At 44.1% G+C, this 20,363-nt stretch overlaps 1 protein-coding gene and 1 long non-coding RNA gene across 5 annotated transcripts in view; both read right to left on the reverse strand.

Annotated features, from left to right (window-relative positions):
• Positions 1 to 6,308: 6,308 nt before the first annotated feature.
• On the reverse strand, positions 6,309 to 8,355 carry LOC130296558 (uncharacterized). The gene is made up of 2 exons (XR_008849231.1): positions 6,899 to 8,355; positions 6,309 to 6,852 (listed from the first exon to the last, which is right to left on the reverse strand). It is a non-coding gene; the product is annotated as an uncharacterized LOC130296558 (long non-coding RNA).
• A 1,487-nt stretch (positions 8,356 to 9,842) lies between these two features.
• Positions 9,843 to 20,363, reverse strand: part of RAPGEFL1 (Rap guanine nucleotide exchange factor like 1) — a 109,606-nt gene continuing 99,085 nt past the window's right edge. For 3 of the 4 annotated variants that reach the window (XM_056548932.1, XM_056548931.1, XM_056548929.1), the window contains 4 exons: positions 19,969 to 20,056; positions 16,169 to 16,233; positions 15,817 to 15,871; positions 9,844 to 10,737 (listed from right to left, as the gene is read on the reverse strand). In XM_056548932.1, coding sequence (XP_056404907.1) covers positions 10,613 to 10,737; positions 15,817 to 15,871; positions 16,169 to 16,233; positions 19,969 to 20,056 — 333 coding nt within the window. In that variant the 3' untranslated portion in view covers positions 9,844 to 10,612. Of the gene's footprint in view, positions 10,738 to 15,816; positions 15,872 to 16,168; positions 16,234 to 19,968; positions 20,057 to 20,363 lie in introns of all 4 variants that reach the window. The other variant, XM_056548933.1, reaches the window with a different exon arrangement.

Consider the following 20,363-nt stretch of genomic DNA (forward strand, 5'->3'; position numbering starts at 1 on the left):
CTTCCAGTATCCGTATACACTGCTATATACTACTCTATACACCGCAGGAGAAATGCTAGCACAGGCCTCCAGTATCCGTATACACTGCTATATACTACTCTATACACCGCAGGAGAAATGCTAGCACAGGCCTCCAGTATCCTTATACACTGCTATATACTACTATATATACCGCAGGAGAAATGCTAGCACAGGCTTCCAGTATCCATATACACTGCTATATACTACTATATACACCGCTGGAGAAATGCTAGCACAGGCTTCCAGTATCCGTATACACTGCTATATACTACTATATACACCGCAGGAGAAATGCTAGCACAGGCTTCCAGTATCCGTATACACTGCTATATACTACTATATACACCGCAGGAGAAATGCTAGCACAGGCTTCCAGTATCCGTAGTTTCAGGTGCTGCACATCTCGTATCTTCACAGCATAGACAATTGCCTTCAGATGACCCCAAAGATAAAAGTCTAAGGGGGTCAGATCGGGAGACCTTGGGGGCCATTCAACTGGCCCACGACGACCAATCCACTTTCCAGGAAACTGTTCATCTAGGACTGCTCATACATTGGATAGATCCCTCCAAGACTGTTGGAACACAAAAATTGATGGTATGGTGTGTTATATGGGGTACAAAGATAGTGGGGCCATTCTTCATCAATGGAAACCTCAAGGCCACTGGATATGTGAAATTGCTACATGATGATGTGTTTCCCTCTTTATGCACTGAAGCTGCACGTTCCCTGAGTTTTTCCAGCAAGATGGTGACCACCACATTATGGGTGTCAGGTCCGAGTATTCCTAGATGAACAGTTTCCTGGACAGTGGATTGGTCGTCATGGGCCAGTTGAATGGCCCCCAAGGTCTCCCGATCTGACCCCCTTAGACTTATCTTTGGGGTCATCTGAAGGCAATTGTCTATGCTGTGAAGATACGAGATGTGCAGACGTGAAACTACGGACACTGGAAGCCTGTGCTAGCATTTCTCCTGCGGTGTATATAGTAGTATATAGCAGTATATACGGATACTGGAAGCCTGTGCTAGTATTTCTCTTGCGGTGTATATAGTAGTATATAGCAGTCTATATGGATACTGGAAGCCTGCGCTAGCATTTCTCCTGTGGTGTATATAGTAGTATATAGCAGTGTATATGGATACTGGAAGCCTGTGCTAGCATTTCTCCTGCGGTGTATATAGTAGTATATAGCAGTGTATACGGATACTGGAAGCCTGTGCTAGCATTTCTCCTGCGGTGTATATAGTAGTATATAGCAGTGTATACGGATACTGGAAGCCTGTGCTAGCATTTTTCCTGCGGTGTATATAGTAGTATATAGCAGTGTATACGGATACTGGAAGCCTGTGCTAGCATTTCTCCTGCGGTGTATATAGTAGTATATAGCAGTGTATACGGATACTGGAAGTCTGTGCTAGCATTTCTCCTGCGGTGTATATAGTAGTATATAGCAGTGTATACGGATACTGGAAGCCTGTGCTAGCATTTCTCCTGCGGTGTATATAGTAGTATATAGTAGTATATAGAGAAGAGGGTTGCATTGACAATCCAACACAATGGGCAGCACATTGAACACATTTTATAAGTAAAAACAAAAGGAAAAATAGCCAGCACAACAACCTAATACACAGGTGCCCGCTGCTGTGGCAAATACAAAATGTACAAAAAAGGAAAGTTGCAACAGCACTCTTGGTCAAAAAATGGAGGCTCTTAGCGCACTTTTTGATCAAAATGTGTCCCCCCATCCACCACGCGCTAAGAGCCTCCATTTTTTGACCAAGAGTGCTGTTGCAACTTTCCTTTTTTGTACATTTTATAAGTGGTCAGAAATTTGTAAATAACTCATGAAAGAATCAAGTTATGTTAAAACCAATCACATCATTGTTTTTCTTGTGAAATTACCTATAAGTTTGATGTGTCACATGACCCTCTTCCTATTGAAAAAACAAAAGTTGGATTCAAAATGGCCGACTTTAAAATGGCCGCCATGGTCACCACCATATAAATGGACCACCCTGTATTTCTTTAATGTGTGAATATGTAAGTAAAATCCACAAGGAATTATAGCACCAGACACATGGATTAAAGGGGTACTCCACCTCTAGACATGTTATCCCATATTCAAAGGATAGGGGATAAGATGTCTGATCGTGGGGGTCCCAACACAGGGGACCCCCGTGATCTCCCTGTTGCACCTGGCATTCGTTCGGTGCAGCGCGGGAGGCTCGTGACACCACTGCCACTCCCCCTCAATGCAAATCTATGGTAGGGGGCGTGACGGCCATCACGCCCCCTCCCATAGACTTGCATTGAGGCGGTGTGGCCGTGACATCATGAGCGGGGCATGACCGTGACTTCACAAGCCTCTGCCCTTCATGCATCACCATTCATCCGGCACGGAGCTAAGTTTGCTTCGTGCACCGGATGTCTGGGGTGCAGCAGCCGGGGGTCCTTTGGATAAGATGTCTAGGGGCGGAGTACCCATTTAAAGTCTTCCACTTGATGAGAGATTTTCTTGCATGGAAATCGACCTGAGATGCAGATATTAAAATGCACAGGTTGACAATTATTGTTGCAGATTGTCACCCCTCTAAAATATAGCTGAGTAAACCACAGTTAATCTGTATAGAAATCGACAGCATAGTCTGCATGTAAGGCAATAGATTTGACTGGATTCACTACTGAAAAATATGCCATGTGTGGACGTACCCATAGGATGCATTGACAGGTGGAAGAATATTTTGAGCATTAAAGAGTACCTGTCATATCCCACAAAAATGTTTGTTACTCAGTATCTAACCCTGATCATGTACATATAATTTGTGTGTCTAGCACCTATATTTCTCTAACAAATACCTTCTACCTGTTGCTCACTTGCATTCTCATCCTCTGCTTTGAAGGGGGCGTGTCCTCTCTCTGCATGACTCATCTTCCTCCCTGAGTGCTAAGCCTCTTCATCCAATCACTGCAGGTTGATCTGTAACCCCCTCCTTTCTGCTGCAGTCTGATAGGACAAAAGTGAGCACAGAGGAGCCTACCCTTACTTACTGGACTTATTCCCAGCCTGTGTTTAAGCTAGGACAAAGATGATGCTACAGCTGGACAGGATTATGTTCTGGATGTTATGGGGACCCCTAGTGGTGTTTTTTATAAGCTACTTTTCTATAAAAAAAAAAAGGAATAAACATTTTCTTATGAAGTATATTAGAAAAGTTAATGTTTTGCCAAGGTGTACAAAATATAAAGAAGGAGATTTATCAAGCTCCGTAGTTGATTTTTTTTGCGTAAAAAAGTTGCAGGTACTTGCGCACCTGCAACTTTTCTATACATGCTGCAAATTTTTGGTTTTTGCTTATTCCAAAGCACATTTCTGAAATCTTTTTTTACTTCGCAGTGGTCATGTATTTATCAAATGCGATAGTCGCTATTTATGAAGAAAAAAAGTTGCATCTCCATTTAAAAGTCTCATATGTATTCCAGGTCCAACCTGGCTTACAGAAAGTGCATACGTCTGCAGAACAGGACATTAACGCCCGCAATTACAACTGTTCTTATTCTGCATCATGAAACAAAGCTGCTACATTAATGTTAATTATAGAAAAAAATTATTATATAACTATTAATTTTAAGGTTGAAAATACACACTGCTCACATTGTTAATTTTAGGACACGTACATGCTGGCGTACTCACAACATTTTAAAATTAATGTTGTGTTAAAATAGAATAAGGCACAAAATAATTGGGTAAGAATTTGTACAGACTACGTAAATAACCCGTATGTGGCACTAAATTTTTTTTCTTAAAAAAAACATCCATAGTAATACAGCTTCATGCACATTTTGGGGTGGGTAACATACCGAGCTGTTTTTTTTTTTTTTGTGTGTGGCTTCACTATTGTTTATGTGCCTGTTGGTGCTGCGCTGTCTTCCTTCCTGAAGTAAACTCCGCCCTCAGTGCTGCAAAACTCCGCCCACCAACATCACAAAATGGGGGCACATAATAGACTCCAGAGTATGAATATTCATGGAGCGGCATAGTATGTTTTTAATATTTTTAAATTTCTGAGGAGGGTGGATGGGTTGTTGCGGGATAGTTGGAGTGCAGCTATTTAGTGCCAGGCCGGCCAGTCAGGGTGTCACCCACTGCGGTACGCCCCCCCCCCCATCCCCATCACTCTCTAGCAACGCTACCGGTAATAAAAATTAACATAAGGGAAAACTTTTCTGCTTTAAAAAATGCTTTTGTAAGCGGGTTTCCCGGTTTTGCTTGTGTGTGATTTATTTATCAAGGTTGTGCGACTATTAGATAAATAGGTTGCATGTAAGCAAAAGTAAGTAAAAAAAAATTGTCATATAAAAGCCATACGTTAGAAAAGAATGATAAATCTCCTTCAAAATGTTTTGGACTCTGACAATGCCCATTTAACTTTTTTGGGATGTTGAAATCACTCCCTTTCATTTGCATGGGGTTGCTTTGGCAAGAAGCACATGGATATTTGCAAGCCTCATTCAGAAAAATGGCATAGTCGAAAATATTTCCTGCAATGCATCTGCTGCATGTGAATGTACCCTTAGATTTTTTATGCTTTCTATACAAATCAAATAGATTTAAAACGTACCTGTCATTTCAGACGACTTTCAGGATATGCTGCCCTGTATGTGTACACGAGGAGCAGCACTATTTCTGTCCATTATATAACTTGTATATGGTATTTTGTTCAGCAGATTTCTGCTCTGCAAGCTTCATCTTTAATTTGCAGTTGTCCCAGAGCTGGTGGGTGGAGCTTCCTCCTACCCCCTCTGTAGACTTGTATTGCTTGTCTTGCAGACAGAGGACAAAAACATATTTTTTTTTTTTTAAAGCAAATTTATGCGAATATTTTTGTGAATATTTTTGCAGCCATAGGCTGTCCAGGCATGCTGGGAGTTGTGGTTTTGCAACAGCTGGAGGCACCCTGGTTGGAAAACACTGGCATGAATGATGGGGCAGTTTTATTGCAGGATTCTCTTATAGTAAGATTCTCTTTGTTGCCCATAGTAACCAATCCGAGGTCAGCTTTCATTTTACCAGAGCAACATAAAAAAATGAAAGCTATGCTGTGACTGGTTGCTATGACAACAATATATATAATTTTTTTACTACGGAGATTCTGTGCGAAAATTGCTTTCAATGGAACATAGGATTCTGCTGCAGGGTTTAACATGTTCTGTCTTTCCCCAGAATCCATCAGGAAAGTGTCATTGTGAATGGAATGGCGCTTATGTCCACAGCAGATTGCCACTTACATAAGTGTCGATTCTAAATGGCGCGAATCCAAAGAGAAAATTTTGCAAAAGATATCAGATTTTTATAGCAATTTTTACCAGTGTGATAACACCCTACCCAATGGAGGGCTGGAAAACATATTTTTTTTTTTAAATCAACTGATTCCAGAAAGTTAAACAGGTTTGTAAATTACTTCTATTAAAAAATCTTAACCCTTACAGTACTTAACAGCTGCTGTAAGCTCCAGAGGAAGTTGTGTAGTTATTTTCTGTCTGACCACAGTGCTCTCTGCTGACACCTCTGTCCATGTCAGGAACTGTCCAGAGCAGGATAGGTGTGCTATGGGGATTTTTTCCTGCTCTGGACAGTTCCTGACATGGACAGAGGTTTCAGCAGAGAGCACTGTTGTCAGACAGAAAATAAATTAAAAAAAGAAAAGAACTTCCTCTGTAGTATACAGCAGCTAATAAGTACTGGAAGGGTTAAGATTTTTAAATAGAAGTAATTTACAAATCTGTTTAACTTTCTGGCACCAGTGAATTTAAATGTTTTTTTTAATCCAGTGGAGTACCCCTTTAAGACCGACCCCCTCCCTCCCCCTTGTTTCATATGGAGGACATTATAGAGCAGTAGTGAACAGTGAAGCTGAAGGTGTGAATCAAGCTGTATGGTAAAGTCTATTAACTTGTGTAGTCTCTTTGCAGCCTGTGTGTGTGTCTCTGCTCTCTGAACTCACTCCCTCTCCCATCTCACGCCCCCCCCCCCCCCCCCACACACACACTCCATGGACATGTATGGGGCAATATGTAATCTGATTTCTCATTGAACTGCTTATCTGTCTTCAAAGGGGTAGGTGGAGAGAAAAGAAGCCTTATACGGGGAAAAAAGCATACCGGTCACAGCATGTCACCCGAAAGAGATAAAATGGTCTAAAATTGCATAAACCAAGGTCAAACAAACATCCTTGTATAAAACAATACGTAGGCGATGCACATGAAGACATAAAGTGACCACAATGCAGGTTGTAAACGCAGTTTAATGGCTGAGTGCTTTTTTTTATATGGCCTTTCCAGTGTTTCTACCATGGGCCTTTTTGCCCATTTAAGTGCTAAATTTCTGCCATAATAACCTTAAAAGAAACAGATATAAAACATTTAAACAGTTCCTCTCAGTACAAAAACCTTTAAACTAAACTCCAACATCGTACATGAACCCGTCCAGACGAGCTCTAACCTGATCACGCTATACAGCTTGAAAGGTACATACGCGCCTTCGGGCTACATGAGTGCACAGGTGTCTACGTAGACTTATAGGAACATGAATACTTGCGAACATTACACCTATATAGATATATAGGCCAATATGTATAACAGTGGGTATAGGCGTGCACACATCAGGGCTTATCTGGTAATACGGCTATAAATTGACATTTTCCATAGCAACCAATTGCGCTATTTTATTAGATAACGTCGCTTGATGTGTACCGTGTAGATCAGGTCAACAGGTAAGAACTGGGATTACAGTCTTAAAGGGGTACTCCGCTGCTCAGCGTTTGGAACAAACTGTTCCGAACGCTGGAGCCGGGAGCTCGTGACACCATAGCCCCACCCCCTCATGACGTCAATGCAAGTCTATGCCCTCTCAATGCAAGTCTATGGGAGGGGGCGTGACGGCCGTCACGCCCCCTCCCATAGACTTGCATTGAGGGGGCGGGGCGTGACGGCATGAGGGGGTGGGGCTATGGCGCCACGAGCTACTGGCGCCGGCGTTCGGAGCAGTTTGTTCCAAACGCTGAGCAGCGGAGTACTCCCTTTAAAGGGGAATTCCGGCTTTATACATCTTATCCCCCTACCCAAAGGATAGAGGATAAGATTTATGATCGCAGGGGTCCTGCCGCTGGGGACCCCTGCGATCTTGGTGCAGCCCCCGGCATTCTGTGCCGGGAGCTGCCTCCGAGACGGGGACGTGATGTCACGACCACACCCCCTCCATTCATGTCACGTAGACATCAGGAGGGGGCGTGGCTTGATGTCACATCCCCGTCTCAGCCATTACGCCCCCTCCCGTAGACATGAAAGGAGGAGGCGTGGCCTTGACGTCATGTCCCCATCTTGGAGGCAGCGCTTGGCACAGAATGCCAGGGGCTGCACAGAGATTGCAGGGGGGCGGTCCCCAGCGGCAGGACTCCTGCGATCAGACATCTTATCCCCCTATCCTTTGGATAGGGGATAAGATGTATAAAGCCAGAATACCCCTTTAAGAGCAAAGCAAAGTCTATGGTCAGATTGAATGTTATCTACAATGCAAATAGCCTTTTTCCTAGGGTCATGGCTTTTTACCTGTCGCTCAGCAGCTGCTGAGAAACTACAACCCCCAGCAATCATCAGAGCATGATAGAAGTTGTAGTTTCCCAAAAGCTGTACAGGGACAAGTTGAAGACCACCAGCGTAGTGTCCGGTAGTTGACTGTCAGGGCTATAAAATAAATTTGGAGTGCGATATTCATACCATGTTATCCATTTGGCCGACGGGTGCAGATTTCCAGTTCTAAGTATGTATTTTGTGTCCAGGAGATCTCATGTGGTAGCCACACAAGATGACTGGAAGTGAAGGGACATTACACGATCCCTGGTCGATCCCTGGTTACTACTGCAGAGTTTGCAGGGAACGGGTTTAAAGGGGTATTCTAAGTTAAAGTGGACCTGTCGTCAACAAAAACTTTTTATATAATGTAGATAATACAATTATATATATATATATATATATATATATATATATATATATATATATATTTGTAATATACATTGATTAAAAATTGTGTATATTTTTAGGTGAAAAAATGCTGTCCCTGCAGCTATTATCTGTGTGTCTCTATGATGAGACCAAATACAGGAAGTGAGGGCGGGACAAGCAGGGATCTGTGCAGACTCCTGGTTTGTCAATCATCCTGATGTATGAGCCCGGAGCATGTTATAGAGCCTCAGTGCACACTGTCCTGCTTTTTCTTAGTGCACAGATCGCTGCTTGTCCCGCCCTCACTTCCTGTATTTGGTCTCATCATAGAGACACACAGATAATAGCTGCAGAGACAGCATTTTTTCACCTAAAAATATACACAATTTTTAATCAATGTATATTACAAATATATATATATATATATATATATATATATATATATATATATATAATTGTATTTGTAATATACATTGATTAAAAATTGTGTATATTTTTAGGTGAAAAAATGCTGTCTCTGCAGCTATTATCTGTGTGTCTCTATGATGAGACCAAATACAGGAAGTGAGGGCGGGACAAGCAGGGATCTGTGCAGACTCCTGGCTTGTCAATCATCCTGATGTATGAGCCCGGAGCATGTTATAGAGCCTCAGTGCACACTGTCCTGCTTTTTCTTAGTGCACAGATCGCTGCTTGTCCCGCCCTCACTTCCTGTATTTGGACTCCTCATAGAGACACACAGGCAATAGCTGTAGGGACAAAAATATACAAATTTTGTAACCAATGCATATTACAAATATACATATAATGGTATTATCTACATTATATAAAAAGTTTTTGTTGACGACAGGTACACTTTAAAACACTTATTTCTTAGCCACAGTATAGGGGATAAGTGAACCCCTTCAAAGGGATTCTGTCACCATAGACACTTACCCCGATGAGAAAGTGGATAAGTGTCTCATAGCAGGGGGTGCCACAGGACTCTGAATGGAGCAGCGTCCAACAATTTTACCACTACTCCATTTTTTGTCTATGGGAGTGCCAAAGATAGCCAAGTGCTGTACCTCCGCCATCATGGTGTACTTCTGATGTCTTCCGCCATCTTCAGCATTCCTAAAGTCAATGAGTTGAGTCTGCGTACTGCCTCTCCATTCTCAAGATGTGGGTAGTGCCAGAGGTCAGAGCCCCCCCCCGCAGTCAGACACTTATCCCCTATCCTGTGCATAGAGAGAAATATCTATGATGGCAAAACCCCTTTAAGCCAGGGAAACCATATTTCCTTGTCACTCCACTGGCCAGGGTTCAGAAGTAAATGTTCTTAACACTGTTTTCTCATTGCGGGAGTCGGCCACACCCCTTGTGATGTCATGGCCACGCCCCCTCAATGCAAGTCTATGGGAGGGGGCGTGACGACTGTCACGCCCCCTCCCATAGACTCGCATTTAGGGGGCGTGGCAGTGATGTCACGAGGTGGCGTGGCTGACCCACGCAATGCGAAAACAGCGTTAAGAACATTTACTTCCGAACCCTGGCCAGTGGAGAACCCCCTTTAAAAACCAGCCAATATGGCCACCATAGAGAATATATAAACTTGGGGGCTTATTGCAAATTTCCTGAAATTTTCCATGTCTTGGTGGAGTTTTCCTTTAAAGGGGGTACTCTCATGCCCGAGCCTTCTGAATATCCAGTTCAGAAGGCTTGGAGCAGCGGCGGCAGTCGTGACATCACGGCCCTGCCCCCTCGCGATCTCACACCACATCCCCTCCATTGATGTCTATGGGAGGGGGCATGACAGTCATCACGCCCCCTCCCATAGACATCAATGGAGGGGGTGTGGTGTTATGTCATGAGGGGGGTGGGGCCATGACGTCTCTGCTGCTCCAAGCCTTCTGAACCGGATGTTCAGAAGGCTCAGGCATGGGAGTACCCCTTTAAATCTCCTTTTATTTCTTCTCGTCTCCATGTTCTGGTTTTTCTCATGTCCTTGTGTCCTTTACGTATCTTTATTACACATATTTGTGATGTGTGTCTTTAAGCTGTACGGACCAGCATATCCTTTATCATTTAAATATACCCACTATACACCCACCTCCCGAAATACAACAAATACAACTATATACAGCGAGATTTGTATGCTCCCATGAATCCTTATGTACAGAAACTTGTGGCCCTGCGCAACTTCAATGCAGGACTGTGACCCCCATATATATATATATATATATATATATAATTATCACGTATTTATATAGAATTAATACCCTTCTGTTTCCCCCAATAAGAAAATAGCACAAAGTGGATTGTACATGTCATCTTCTTACAAAAATATCTCCCGGTCTATAACCTGGCCACGGCATGACACCCAATCTTCTTTCTGCTGTTCTAGCAGATTAATAGGGTGTTAGAGGTCTCCCTTATAACAGCAGGGGAACCTACTGATGCCCATTACTGGACCAGACCCAACCTATATAACATCTTCTTGTATTTCTCACGATGAATCCTCATATAGCTATATCTGCATTCCTTCTCCGAGTATCAAACATACGGCACCCCGTGCCGTCCACTTTTTGATCGGCGTACAGTGCTCCGGTCACTGTGTGTTGGGTTCCAGCTTGTAGGACAGCTCGAAAAGCAAGTTCTGATTGTCGATGACTTGAAACTGGCGCACGTAAGCTTTATTCTGCAAGTGATTCGGAGAGACGTCTGTGTCCAGCCCTAAGGATCCAAGGTAAAGAGAAAAAAGAAAGTAAAAAAAAAATGGAATTAAAGGGGTACTCCGGTAGAATTTTTTTTTTTTTTTTTTTTTTTAAATCAACTGGTGCCAGAAAGTTAAAGGGGTACTCCACTGGAAAAAAATTAAAAATTTAATCAACTGGTGCCAGAAAGTTAAACAGATTTGTAAATTACTTCTATAAAAAAAATCTTAATCCTTCCAGTACTTCTTAGCTGCTGAATACTACAGAAGAAATTATTTTCTTTTTGGAACACAGAGCTCTCTGCTGAATCAAGAGCACAGTGCTCTCTGCTGACATCTCTGTCCATTTTAGGAACTGACCAGAGCAGCATATGTTTGCTATGGGGATTTTCTCCTACTCTGGACAGTTCTTAAAATGGACAGAGATGTCAGCAGAGAGCACTGTGGTCATGATTCAGCAGAGAGCTCTGTGTTCCAAAAAGAAAATAATTTCTTCTGTAGTATTCAGCAGCTATTAAGTGCTGGAAGGATTAAGATTTTTTAATAGAAGTCATTTACAAATCTGTTTAACTTTCTGGCACCAGTCGATTTAAGAAAAAAAAAAAAGTTTTCCACCGGAGTACCACTTTAAAACAGATTTGTAAATGACTTCTATTAAAAAGTCTTTATCCTTCCAGTACCTTTTAGCAGCTGTATGCTACAGAGGAAATTCTTTTCTTTTTTAATATTTTTTTTTTGTCTTTTCCACAGTGCTCTCTGCTGACACCTGATGCCCGTATCAGGAACTGTCCAGAGCAGGAGAAAATCCTCATAGCAAACCTATGCTGCTCTAGACAGTTCCTGACACGGACAGAGGTGTCAGCAGAGAGCACTGTGGACAAGACAAAAAAAAAAAATTCAAAAAGCAAAGAATTTCCTCTGTAGCATACAGATGCTAATAAGTACTGGAAGGATAAAGATTTTTTTTTTAATAGAAGTAATTTACAAATCTGTTTATCTTTCTGGCACCAGTTCATTTAAAAAAAAAAAAGTTTTCCACTGTAGTACCCCTTTACTGACAAATATCGTAAGTCACTGTATAGTAAACGCAATAGAGTGCAATACCAAGATGCACATCATGGTGGCGCCAAAAGTGAAGTAATCCTATAAATCCAAGGGCTAGAAATAAAATGGGAAATCGGAATCTGTTGGCTGGGTACACATATGTTCAGTAATCCAGCATAGATAGATACCCTCCGGCAAACACTGCATGCAGCATTTTTTCGATCTGGTCCAGTACTTGTGTCCTATTTTAGCCAATTTAGCACAAAAGGCGATGCACCAGGGTCCCCATCTAGTGTGGCCCTAGATTGCTGCACATATGTGGTTCTGCTGTCAATATGATCCAATATGATTATTTTTACATGTGGCTTTACCAGGGTTTCCCAAACAGTGTGCCTTCAGCTGTTGCAAAACTACAACTCCCAGCATGCCTGGACAGCCGAAGGCTGTCCAGGCATGCTGGGAGTTGTAGTTTTGCAACCGCCAGGAGCATATTGGTTGGGGAACACTAGGTTATACCAATGGTGGATATCTGGCATCCCTTGGGTGCCCAAACTGTGGCTTTAAGGCCCCTTTTTGCATATGAAGATACAGTGTCATGCATGAGCATGCGAGGACTACAAAGAATCACTCTCAAAAATAGGATGCATACAATGTGGCTAAACCATATGAATGGACCAGTAGTAAATCGGATTAAAAAAGGACAGTTTTTTTTTATCTGGTCAACACGTTTTGAAGGTTACACTGCCCCCTTTGTCAGGCTTACTGTCTACTGTCTTCACCTCTCCACTTTGGATCTGGGATATTGCCCCTGGTCACTTCTGGATGCCTACCTGAGAGTAATATATATATATATATATATATATATATATATATATATATATATATATATATATAGAAAACAATGGCGCAGCACTCCAAAATTGCAAAAAAAAAGTGTAAAACGTTTTCCTTCATGTCAAAATTTTAAGCGATGTTTCAGCTCCCCAATGGAGCTGAAACGTTGCTTTAAATTTTGACATGAAGGAATACATTTTACACTTTTTTTTTTGCAATTTTAGAGTGCTGCGCCATTGTTTTCTATTACATGGACTTTAATCGAGTCGGGGCGCTGGCACCGGGCATCTAATGGTGAAGTAGTGCTGCATTGTTTTAGAATATATATATATATATATATATATATATATATATGTATTTTTTTTTTCTCCACCAGCACAGGCAGGGATTCTTTACTGTAAGAGCACTCTCTGCCACATGATGTTGTGATGTCTGCCTCATTGACAATAAAATATTATAAGTTATAGATACTAGATTTATAGGGATAGAACATTGATCCGGGGATTTATTCTGATTGCCATATTGGAGTCAGGGTGGAATACTTTTCCTGTTATGGGTAAATTGGCATCAGCCTCATAGGGTTTTTTTTTCCCCTTAATGGTCTATTCACACATACAGTATTCTGTGCAGGATTTCACGCTGTGTTCAGTTTACATTGAAATCTGCAGCAGAAAATCCTGTGCATCAAATCTGTGTACGTGTGAATAGACCCTTATATGGATCAACACAATAGGATTATAGGTTGAACTATAAGACTAAATGTAACTATAAAAATAATCAGCACTAGATAGCGCCTTCTCTTATATTTTATCTAAATTCTACTAAGCATTTGTTCTCACTACATTCCTACATTCACTCTTTTAAGTGTTAGGCCATGTTCACATGGAATGCCGGAAAGCGGGTGTCGGCAGAACATGCCGGCGCTAGGACTGCTCGGAAATGCACTGTCCTCATAGACGGCAATACATTTCCAGGCAGATTGCACAGAAAGAATAGATATGTCTTTCTCCGGATGCCGGAATCTGGAGAAACATCTGCTGTGTGCTAAGTGCAGCAGAATCCCATTGAAATCGGAATTCAGCTGTGTGAACATAGCCTTACTGAGAATGGGGTTGCATGTCCCCCTTTTGCAGAGGACACGTGACACAAGGTTACTCCTTATGAAGTGATCCTCACTCTATCTCTATAGGTGCTGCAAAACTACAACTCCCACCATTCCTTAAAAGACATAATGACAAATAGAAAAAAAAATTGTGTTTTTTCAATGTAAGGGTACGTTCACATTGGCAGGTTTACCCGCAGTGGCTTAAAGTCGCAGCAGTAAACAAGCATGTGATCAGCGCGTGTGAACGTGCCCTAATACAGTGATCCCTGGCTGCTGGAAAACTCCAATTTCCAGCAAACCTGCATACTGGGAGTTGTAGTTTTGCAACAGCTGGAGAAACACAGAGTGGGAATCACTGCTATCATTGAGAGTAAGCATGCAGGGCCTGCTGCCAATGAGGGACAATGGACACTTAAAATAATGTGCACTTAGTAAAGTGTCTTCAGGGGACCATCAATAGCCTATACCGAAATCCCAATGCTTTTATCCTATAATACAGTGTTTCCCAACCAGGGTGCCTCCAGCTGTTTCAATACTACAAATATCAATAACCTAAACCCAAATCCCTCTGTTTTTTTCCTATAATACAGTGTTGACTGTCCAGGCATGCTGGGAGTTGTAGTTTTCCAAGAGCTTGATGCACCCTGGTTGAGAAACACTGTAATATGCATTGGGATTTGAGTATAGGTTATTGATATTTGTAGTTTTGCGCTAGCTGGACTTACCCTGGTTAGGAAACACTGCTATAATAAATATACTCTTCCCGCTTTTTAAGGGCATATATAGATTTATCAAAACCTGTGCAGAGGAAAAGTTACCCAGTTGCCCATAGCAACCAATCAGATCGCTGCTTTCATTTTTCACAGGCCTTGTTAATAATGAAAGAAATGATCTGATTGGTCGCTATGGGCAACTTTTTTTTTGCACAGGTTTTTATAAATCTCCCCCATAGTGCTCTGATCTTTGCACATCTTGTCCCAAATAGTAACATGATGGTTGTCTTAACCATTTCTGAAGTACTGGATAAACTAGAGCACATCATTCTAATGTTAGGGCAGATACATATGACGTCACCTCCCTGCAGGAGCCACCGACTTATTAAGGGTAGGGTCACATGAAACGGATTTGCAGCATATTTTAAGTTTCGGATCCGCCAGTGACCCGACCCATTTTGTGCCTCCAGCTGTTGCCAAGCCCCCCACTCCCGTTCCCCCGCCTTGTCCCTCCCCATGCCTGCTCACAGCGGCAATCCACCACACAGGGGGCCTGCTAATCGCTGAGTCCACTCTGACATCACGGAGCAGCCAAGATGTCTGAGTGCACTTGCCGACTCGCAGGCCCCCTGTAAGGCGGATTGCCGCTGCGAGCAGGCATGGGGAGGGACAAGGCTGGGGAACGGGAGTGGGGGGCTTGGCATCAGCTGGAGGCACAAAATGGGTCGGGTCACCGGCGGATCCGATCCGTTACGTGTGACCCTACCCTTAAAGGGGTAGTCCAGTGGTGAAAAACTTATCCCCTATCTTAAGGATAGGGGATAAGTTTCAGATTACGGGGGGTCCGACCGCTGGGGCCCCCTGCGATCTCTCTGTACGGGGCCCCGGCTCACTTGCCAGATAGCGGGTGTTGACCTCCGCACGAAGTGGTGTCCGACACGCTCCGGCACAGACAGCGCTCCGGCTCTGCCATAGAATTGTATTGAGGGGCGTGTCGGACGCCACTTCGTGCGGTGGTCAACACGCCCCCTTCTTGCGGGCTGTCGGAGCCCCATACAGGAGATCGCGGGGGCCCCAGCCGTCGGACCCCCCGCAATCTGAAACTTATCCCCTATCCTTAGGATAGGGGATACGTTTTTCACCACTGGATATCTCCTTTAAGGAGCGACCCAGAGGAAAAATGAGACCCATTGCTTTGACCAGTTAAGTAAATTATTGTTTGTCATACTACAGTGTGTTGTCTGCATATAACAGGACCAAGATAATCTCTAGTACAAACTTTGAGTCATAACAAATTCAATTGTTCTATTCTGTGCACTTGGAAATAAGTGTGTACACAGCTCAGGCACCGAGGTGCAAAATGATTTCGCCCACTTTGGGTATCGCCTTCTTCATGCACTTACTCATTTGGCTGCTCCGGTATTTCCGCACAGTCCTCACTTTCTCTGCTATGGCGTGCTGTGAAGTGAAGAGAGAACAGTCACCATGACAACTCGCACTCCCCGCATCATTAAAACAAATGTTCTGTTACTTCTTGCAGCAGATTTTTCCAAGTGAAAATCATGTTCCAACAAGATACTTTTAGGATAAGGTCCTAGACCTCAGACATCAAATACTATTCTGCTGCCCAGTATGTTCTTAGAGGATACACACAGGGGTCTCTTTTACGTGATCTATAGGCTGTTTAAGAGGTGTTTACTAGAATTTAATTTCTTGCAGTGACGTCAAACTAGAAGCAGTAAAATGCAGACTCACCATTTTTTCTACATTGACAAGTCCATCGAGGAATGTTTTGCTTCCCTCGTGTAAAAATGTAAGGTCTGTGAGAGAAGAAAGGAGGGTCAAAAAAAGAAGAGATCACTACAGAGAATATAACCAGAGAAGAGCTGATAATATTAAAGGGGTACTACCGTGCTGACAACTTATCCCCTATCTAAAGGATAGGGGATAAGTTGCCTGATCGCGCGGGGTCCCACCGCTGGGGACCCCATCGATCTCACACGCAGCACCCCACTCTCATCAGGCCCCGGAGCGAACATCCGCTCCGGGTCTGATGACGGGGCCGGTGATCGTGGCGTTACAGCTCCGCCCCTGTGTGACATCACACTCCGCCCCCTCAATGCAAGTCTATGGCAGGAGCGACACAGCTGTCTCGCCCCCTGCCATAGACTTATGGCGTGACAGAGCGTGACGTCACACAGGGGCGGAGCCGTGACGTTACGATACTCCGGTCCCGTGATCGGCAGTCATCAGACCCGGAGTGATGTTCGCTCCGGGGCCTGATGACAGCGGGGTGCTGCGTGCGAGATCGCGGGGGTCCCCAGCAGCGGGACCTCGCGCGATCAGGCATCTTATCCCCTATCCTTTAGATAGGGCATAAGTTGTCAGCACGGTAGTACCCCTTTAAAGGGGTATTATGGCCAAATACATTTTATCCTTTATCCAAAGGATAGGGGATAAGATGCCTGATCGCGGGGGACCCGCCATGATCTCTGTGCAGCACTCGCATTCTATGCGGGGCTGCATCTCTAGTCTCAGACAACCTCTTTGTTTCCGGAACTGGAGACGTGACGTGACATCACGCCCCTTCCATTCATGTCTATGGGAGGGGGCGTGATGCCCCCTCCCATAGACCTGAATGGAGGGGGCGTGGCATGATGTCACGTCTCCAGTCCCGGAAACAAAGAGGTTTGCGAGACTGGAGACGCAGCCCCGCATAGAATGCTTATGCTGCACGGAGATCGCCAAGGTCCCTTTGGATAGGGCATAAGATGTATTTGGCCGGAATACCTCTTTAAAAGGTAACCTGTCATCACTTTCATGCTGCCTGAACCACAAGTCATCCTTTATGGTTCACCTTGACATGCTGGTCTTGATTGATAGATCTCTCCCTACACCCAAACAGGATCTATCAATAAAGGCCAATGGGTAGACAGAAGTCAATGGGGACCTCCCTGATGACCTGTCATTCAGGCATCATTAAAGTGTTGACAGGTTTCCTTTAAAGCACATCTATCATTTTTACAAACTTCATAGTGACCTATCAGAAGTCACTGAGATATGTCACAGGTCCGAGTGCTCTGATTGGCCTCCTCATCTCTGATTGGCTGTACAGATTCACAGAAAGCCTTACAGACTCCATGAATCCATATATTGTGTAAATCTTTGAGAAGAGCTGGTTGGAAATGAAGGCTCTTTGTTTTAGCAGTTGGTGGGTGTTTGAGTGCTGAGATCCCACAGATCACTAGGACATGTAAAAAGTTTGCAAAATTGACAGGACATCCTTTAAAGGGGTTATCCAGAAAAAATACTTTATTTTATACATCAACTGGCTCCAGAAAGTTAAACAGATTTGTAAATTACTTCTATAAAAAAAATCTTAATCCTTTCAGTACTTATGAGCTGCTGAAGTTGAGTTGTTCTTTTCTGTCTAAGTGCTCTCTGATGACACCTGTCTCAGGAACTGTCCAGAGTAGAAGGAAATCTCCACAGCAAACCTCTTCTACTCTGTGCAGTTCCGGAGACAAGCCGAGATGTCAGCAGGGAGCACTGTTGCCAGACAGAAAAGAACAATTTAACAGCTGATAATTATTGGAAGGATTAAGATTTTTTAATAGAAGTAATTTACAAATCTGTTTAACTTTCTGGAGCCAGTTTTTTCCTGGAATACCCCTTTAAGCTCTGTTCACACTAGTATCATGGCTTCCGTTTAAAGTGGAATTTAATCCAATTGGTCACCAATGCGCCACACTCACTTGTAAAATGTCGTATCAAAGTTTCTACCATTTTGATAACACGAATATTGCTACATGCTGCATTGATGGAAACCCTAACAGAATCCCCCATTGTCATTATACGACTTCCGTCCACCAAGGTTTCCTATGACTCTGAATGGCAAATCTGCCTAGTTATATAGCAGTATGGTAGTGGGTTGTGTATCACTGCGTCCATTGTTATTGCAGCTAGACCTGCCGTGATCTTTGTCTACAGCGCTTACAAAGCTGAAATCACGAATTACTTTGTGTGCAGGAGTACAGATGTGGGGGGTGGAAATCCCGGCAGGGGTGTCCTTTTCCCTACAGTGAAGATCCGACTGCGGCACTGTAGCGCTACATCGGCGTGATGACACAAATGTCGTGTGTACAGTACTACTACTGTACACCCGACTTCTCTGTCATCACGCCGATGTAGCGCTACAGTGCCGCAGTCGGATCTTCACTGTAAGGAAAAGGACACCCCTGCCGGGATTTCCACCCCCCACATCTGTACTCCTGCATTCTTCACCGTCCTCAACGGGATGGATGCCATCTGCTCCCGACACACCAGCGACCTGCCCAAAACGTGTTGTGCCTAGGGCTGGGCGGTATGACCAAATATGTGTATCACGGTATTTTTTAACTTACAGCGGTTCCACGGTATATAACGGTATTTTCACTCCCCCCCTCAATCATGTGACCCACGCGCAGTGTTCAGCGACCCCCCCCCCCCCAAATCATGTGACCCGCCAGCACTGTTCTGCCCCCCCCCCCCAATTATTGATCAGCCCAGCGGGGCACTACTCACAGATGTCACGTTCAAGCACTGCCCTCCTCCTCTTTGTTGGGGGACGCCGGGCACTGGAACTCACTGTACGCCAGTGGTTTCCAACCTGCGGACCTCCAGTTGTTGCAAAACTACAACTCCCAGCATGCCCGGACAGCCAACAGCTGTCATGTAAGAAGCCGGCCAGAGCTTCTTACATGACAGTGGGCTCAGCCTATCACTGGCCGGGGCGGGACATTGCTCCGGCCGGTGATAGGCTGACGGCTGTCCAGCGTTCCAGTCCCCAGCGCGTGGCGCCGACGTAGGTGAGTTTAAAGTTTATTTTCTTTATGTTTTGCAGCCTGGGCATAGGGATACAGCGGACAGCAGTGGTCTCCAACCTGAGGACCTCCAGCTGTTGCAAAACTACAACTCCCAGCATGCCCGGACAGCCGTTGGCTGTCCGGGCATGCTGGGAGTTGTAGTTTTGCAGCATCTGGAGGTCCGCAGGTTGGAGACCACTGGCGTACAGTGAGTTCCAGCGCCCGGCGGCCCCCAACAAAGAGGTGGAGGGCAGTGCTTGAACGTGACATCTGTGAGTAGAGCCCCGCTGGGCTGATCATTAATTGGAGGGGGGGAGGTGGCAGAACTGCGCTGGCGGGTCACATAGGATTAGTTCCCCGATGTGGGGACAGCGCTGGGCTGATAACACATTCCCGAGGGGGAGGGGCCCAACCGGTATTGCGGTATGGGGGGAAATTCATATTGTGCAGCCCAAAAAATCCGGTATTCGGTATGAACCGGTATACCGCCCAGCCCTAGTTGTGCCTGTAATTTAGCGCATCTCTATCTTTTTTTTTCCCTCCTATATCTCCTTTTACTTTGTGTGGACACAGGGGCCCTAAAAGCACACTAAATGTGCAGAAAACCAATAAAACAATGTAAAAGGATGGAGCAAAGACATATACAGAATTACTATTGGCAGAAAGTTGAGTGGAAAGGGTTAATCCTATTTGCCATTGATATCTACTTACCTTTTAATATAAGGGGGATAAATGGGATTACCGGAGGTCGCATACGAGTCACCATCTCACGATAGGACTTGTGATTCCGGCAGGGGTCCTAGGTAAAGAAGATAGGGGTAAGTGTTTTGGGGCATTATTTGAGCTACAAAATGGTCCAACAACAGCTATTTTACTGATGAAGAAGATTAATGTTTTGTTACATTTATGCATGTTTGTTTATTATTTTAAAGCACTTCTAGACCGGGCCCGTTCCCCCATTTTTGACCAGACGTTTTCAGATGTGAAACTATAGATAGTCTTTAGGCGACAGCTTAATACCGCACAACTTCCTGTGGATTCCATATATTAGTGATGTGTACCTGTGCGACAACTTATTTATTGAGCTGACTTTTTTGTCTATGGGG

Source organism: Hyla sarda, chromosome 12, assembly GCF_029499605.1.
Source record: "Hyla sarda isolate aHylSar1 chromosome 12, aHylSar1.hap1, whole genome shotgun sequence".
In the NCBI taxonomy this organism is placed as follows: Eukaryota; Metazoa; Chordata; class Amphibia; order Anura; family Hylidae; genus Hyla; species Hyla sarda.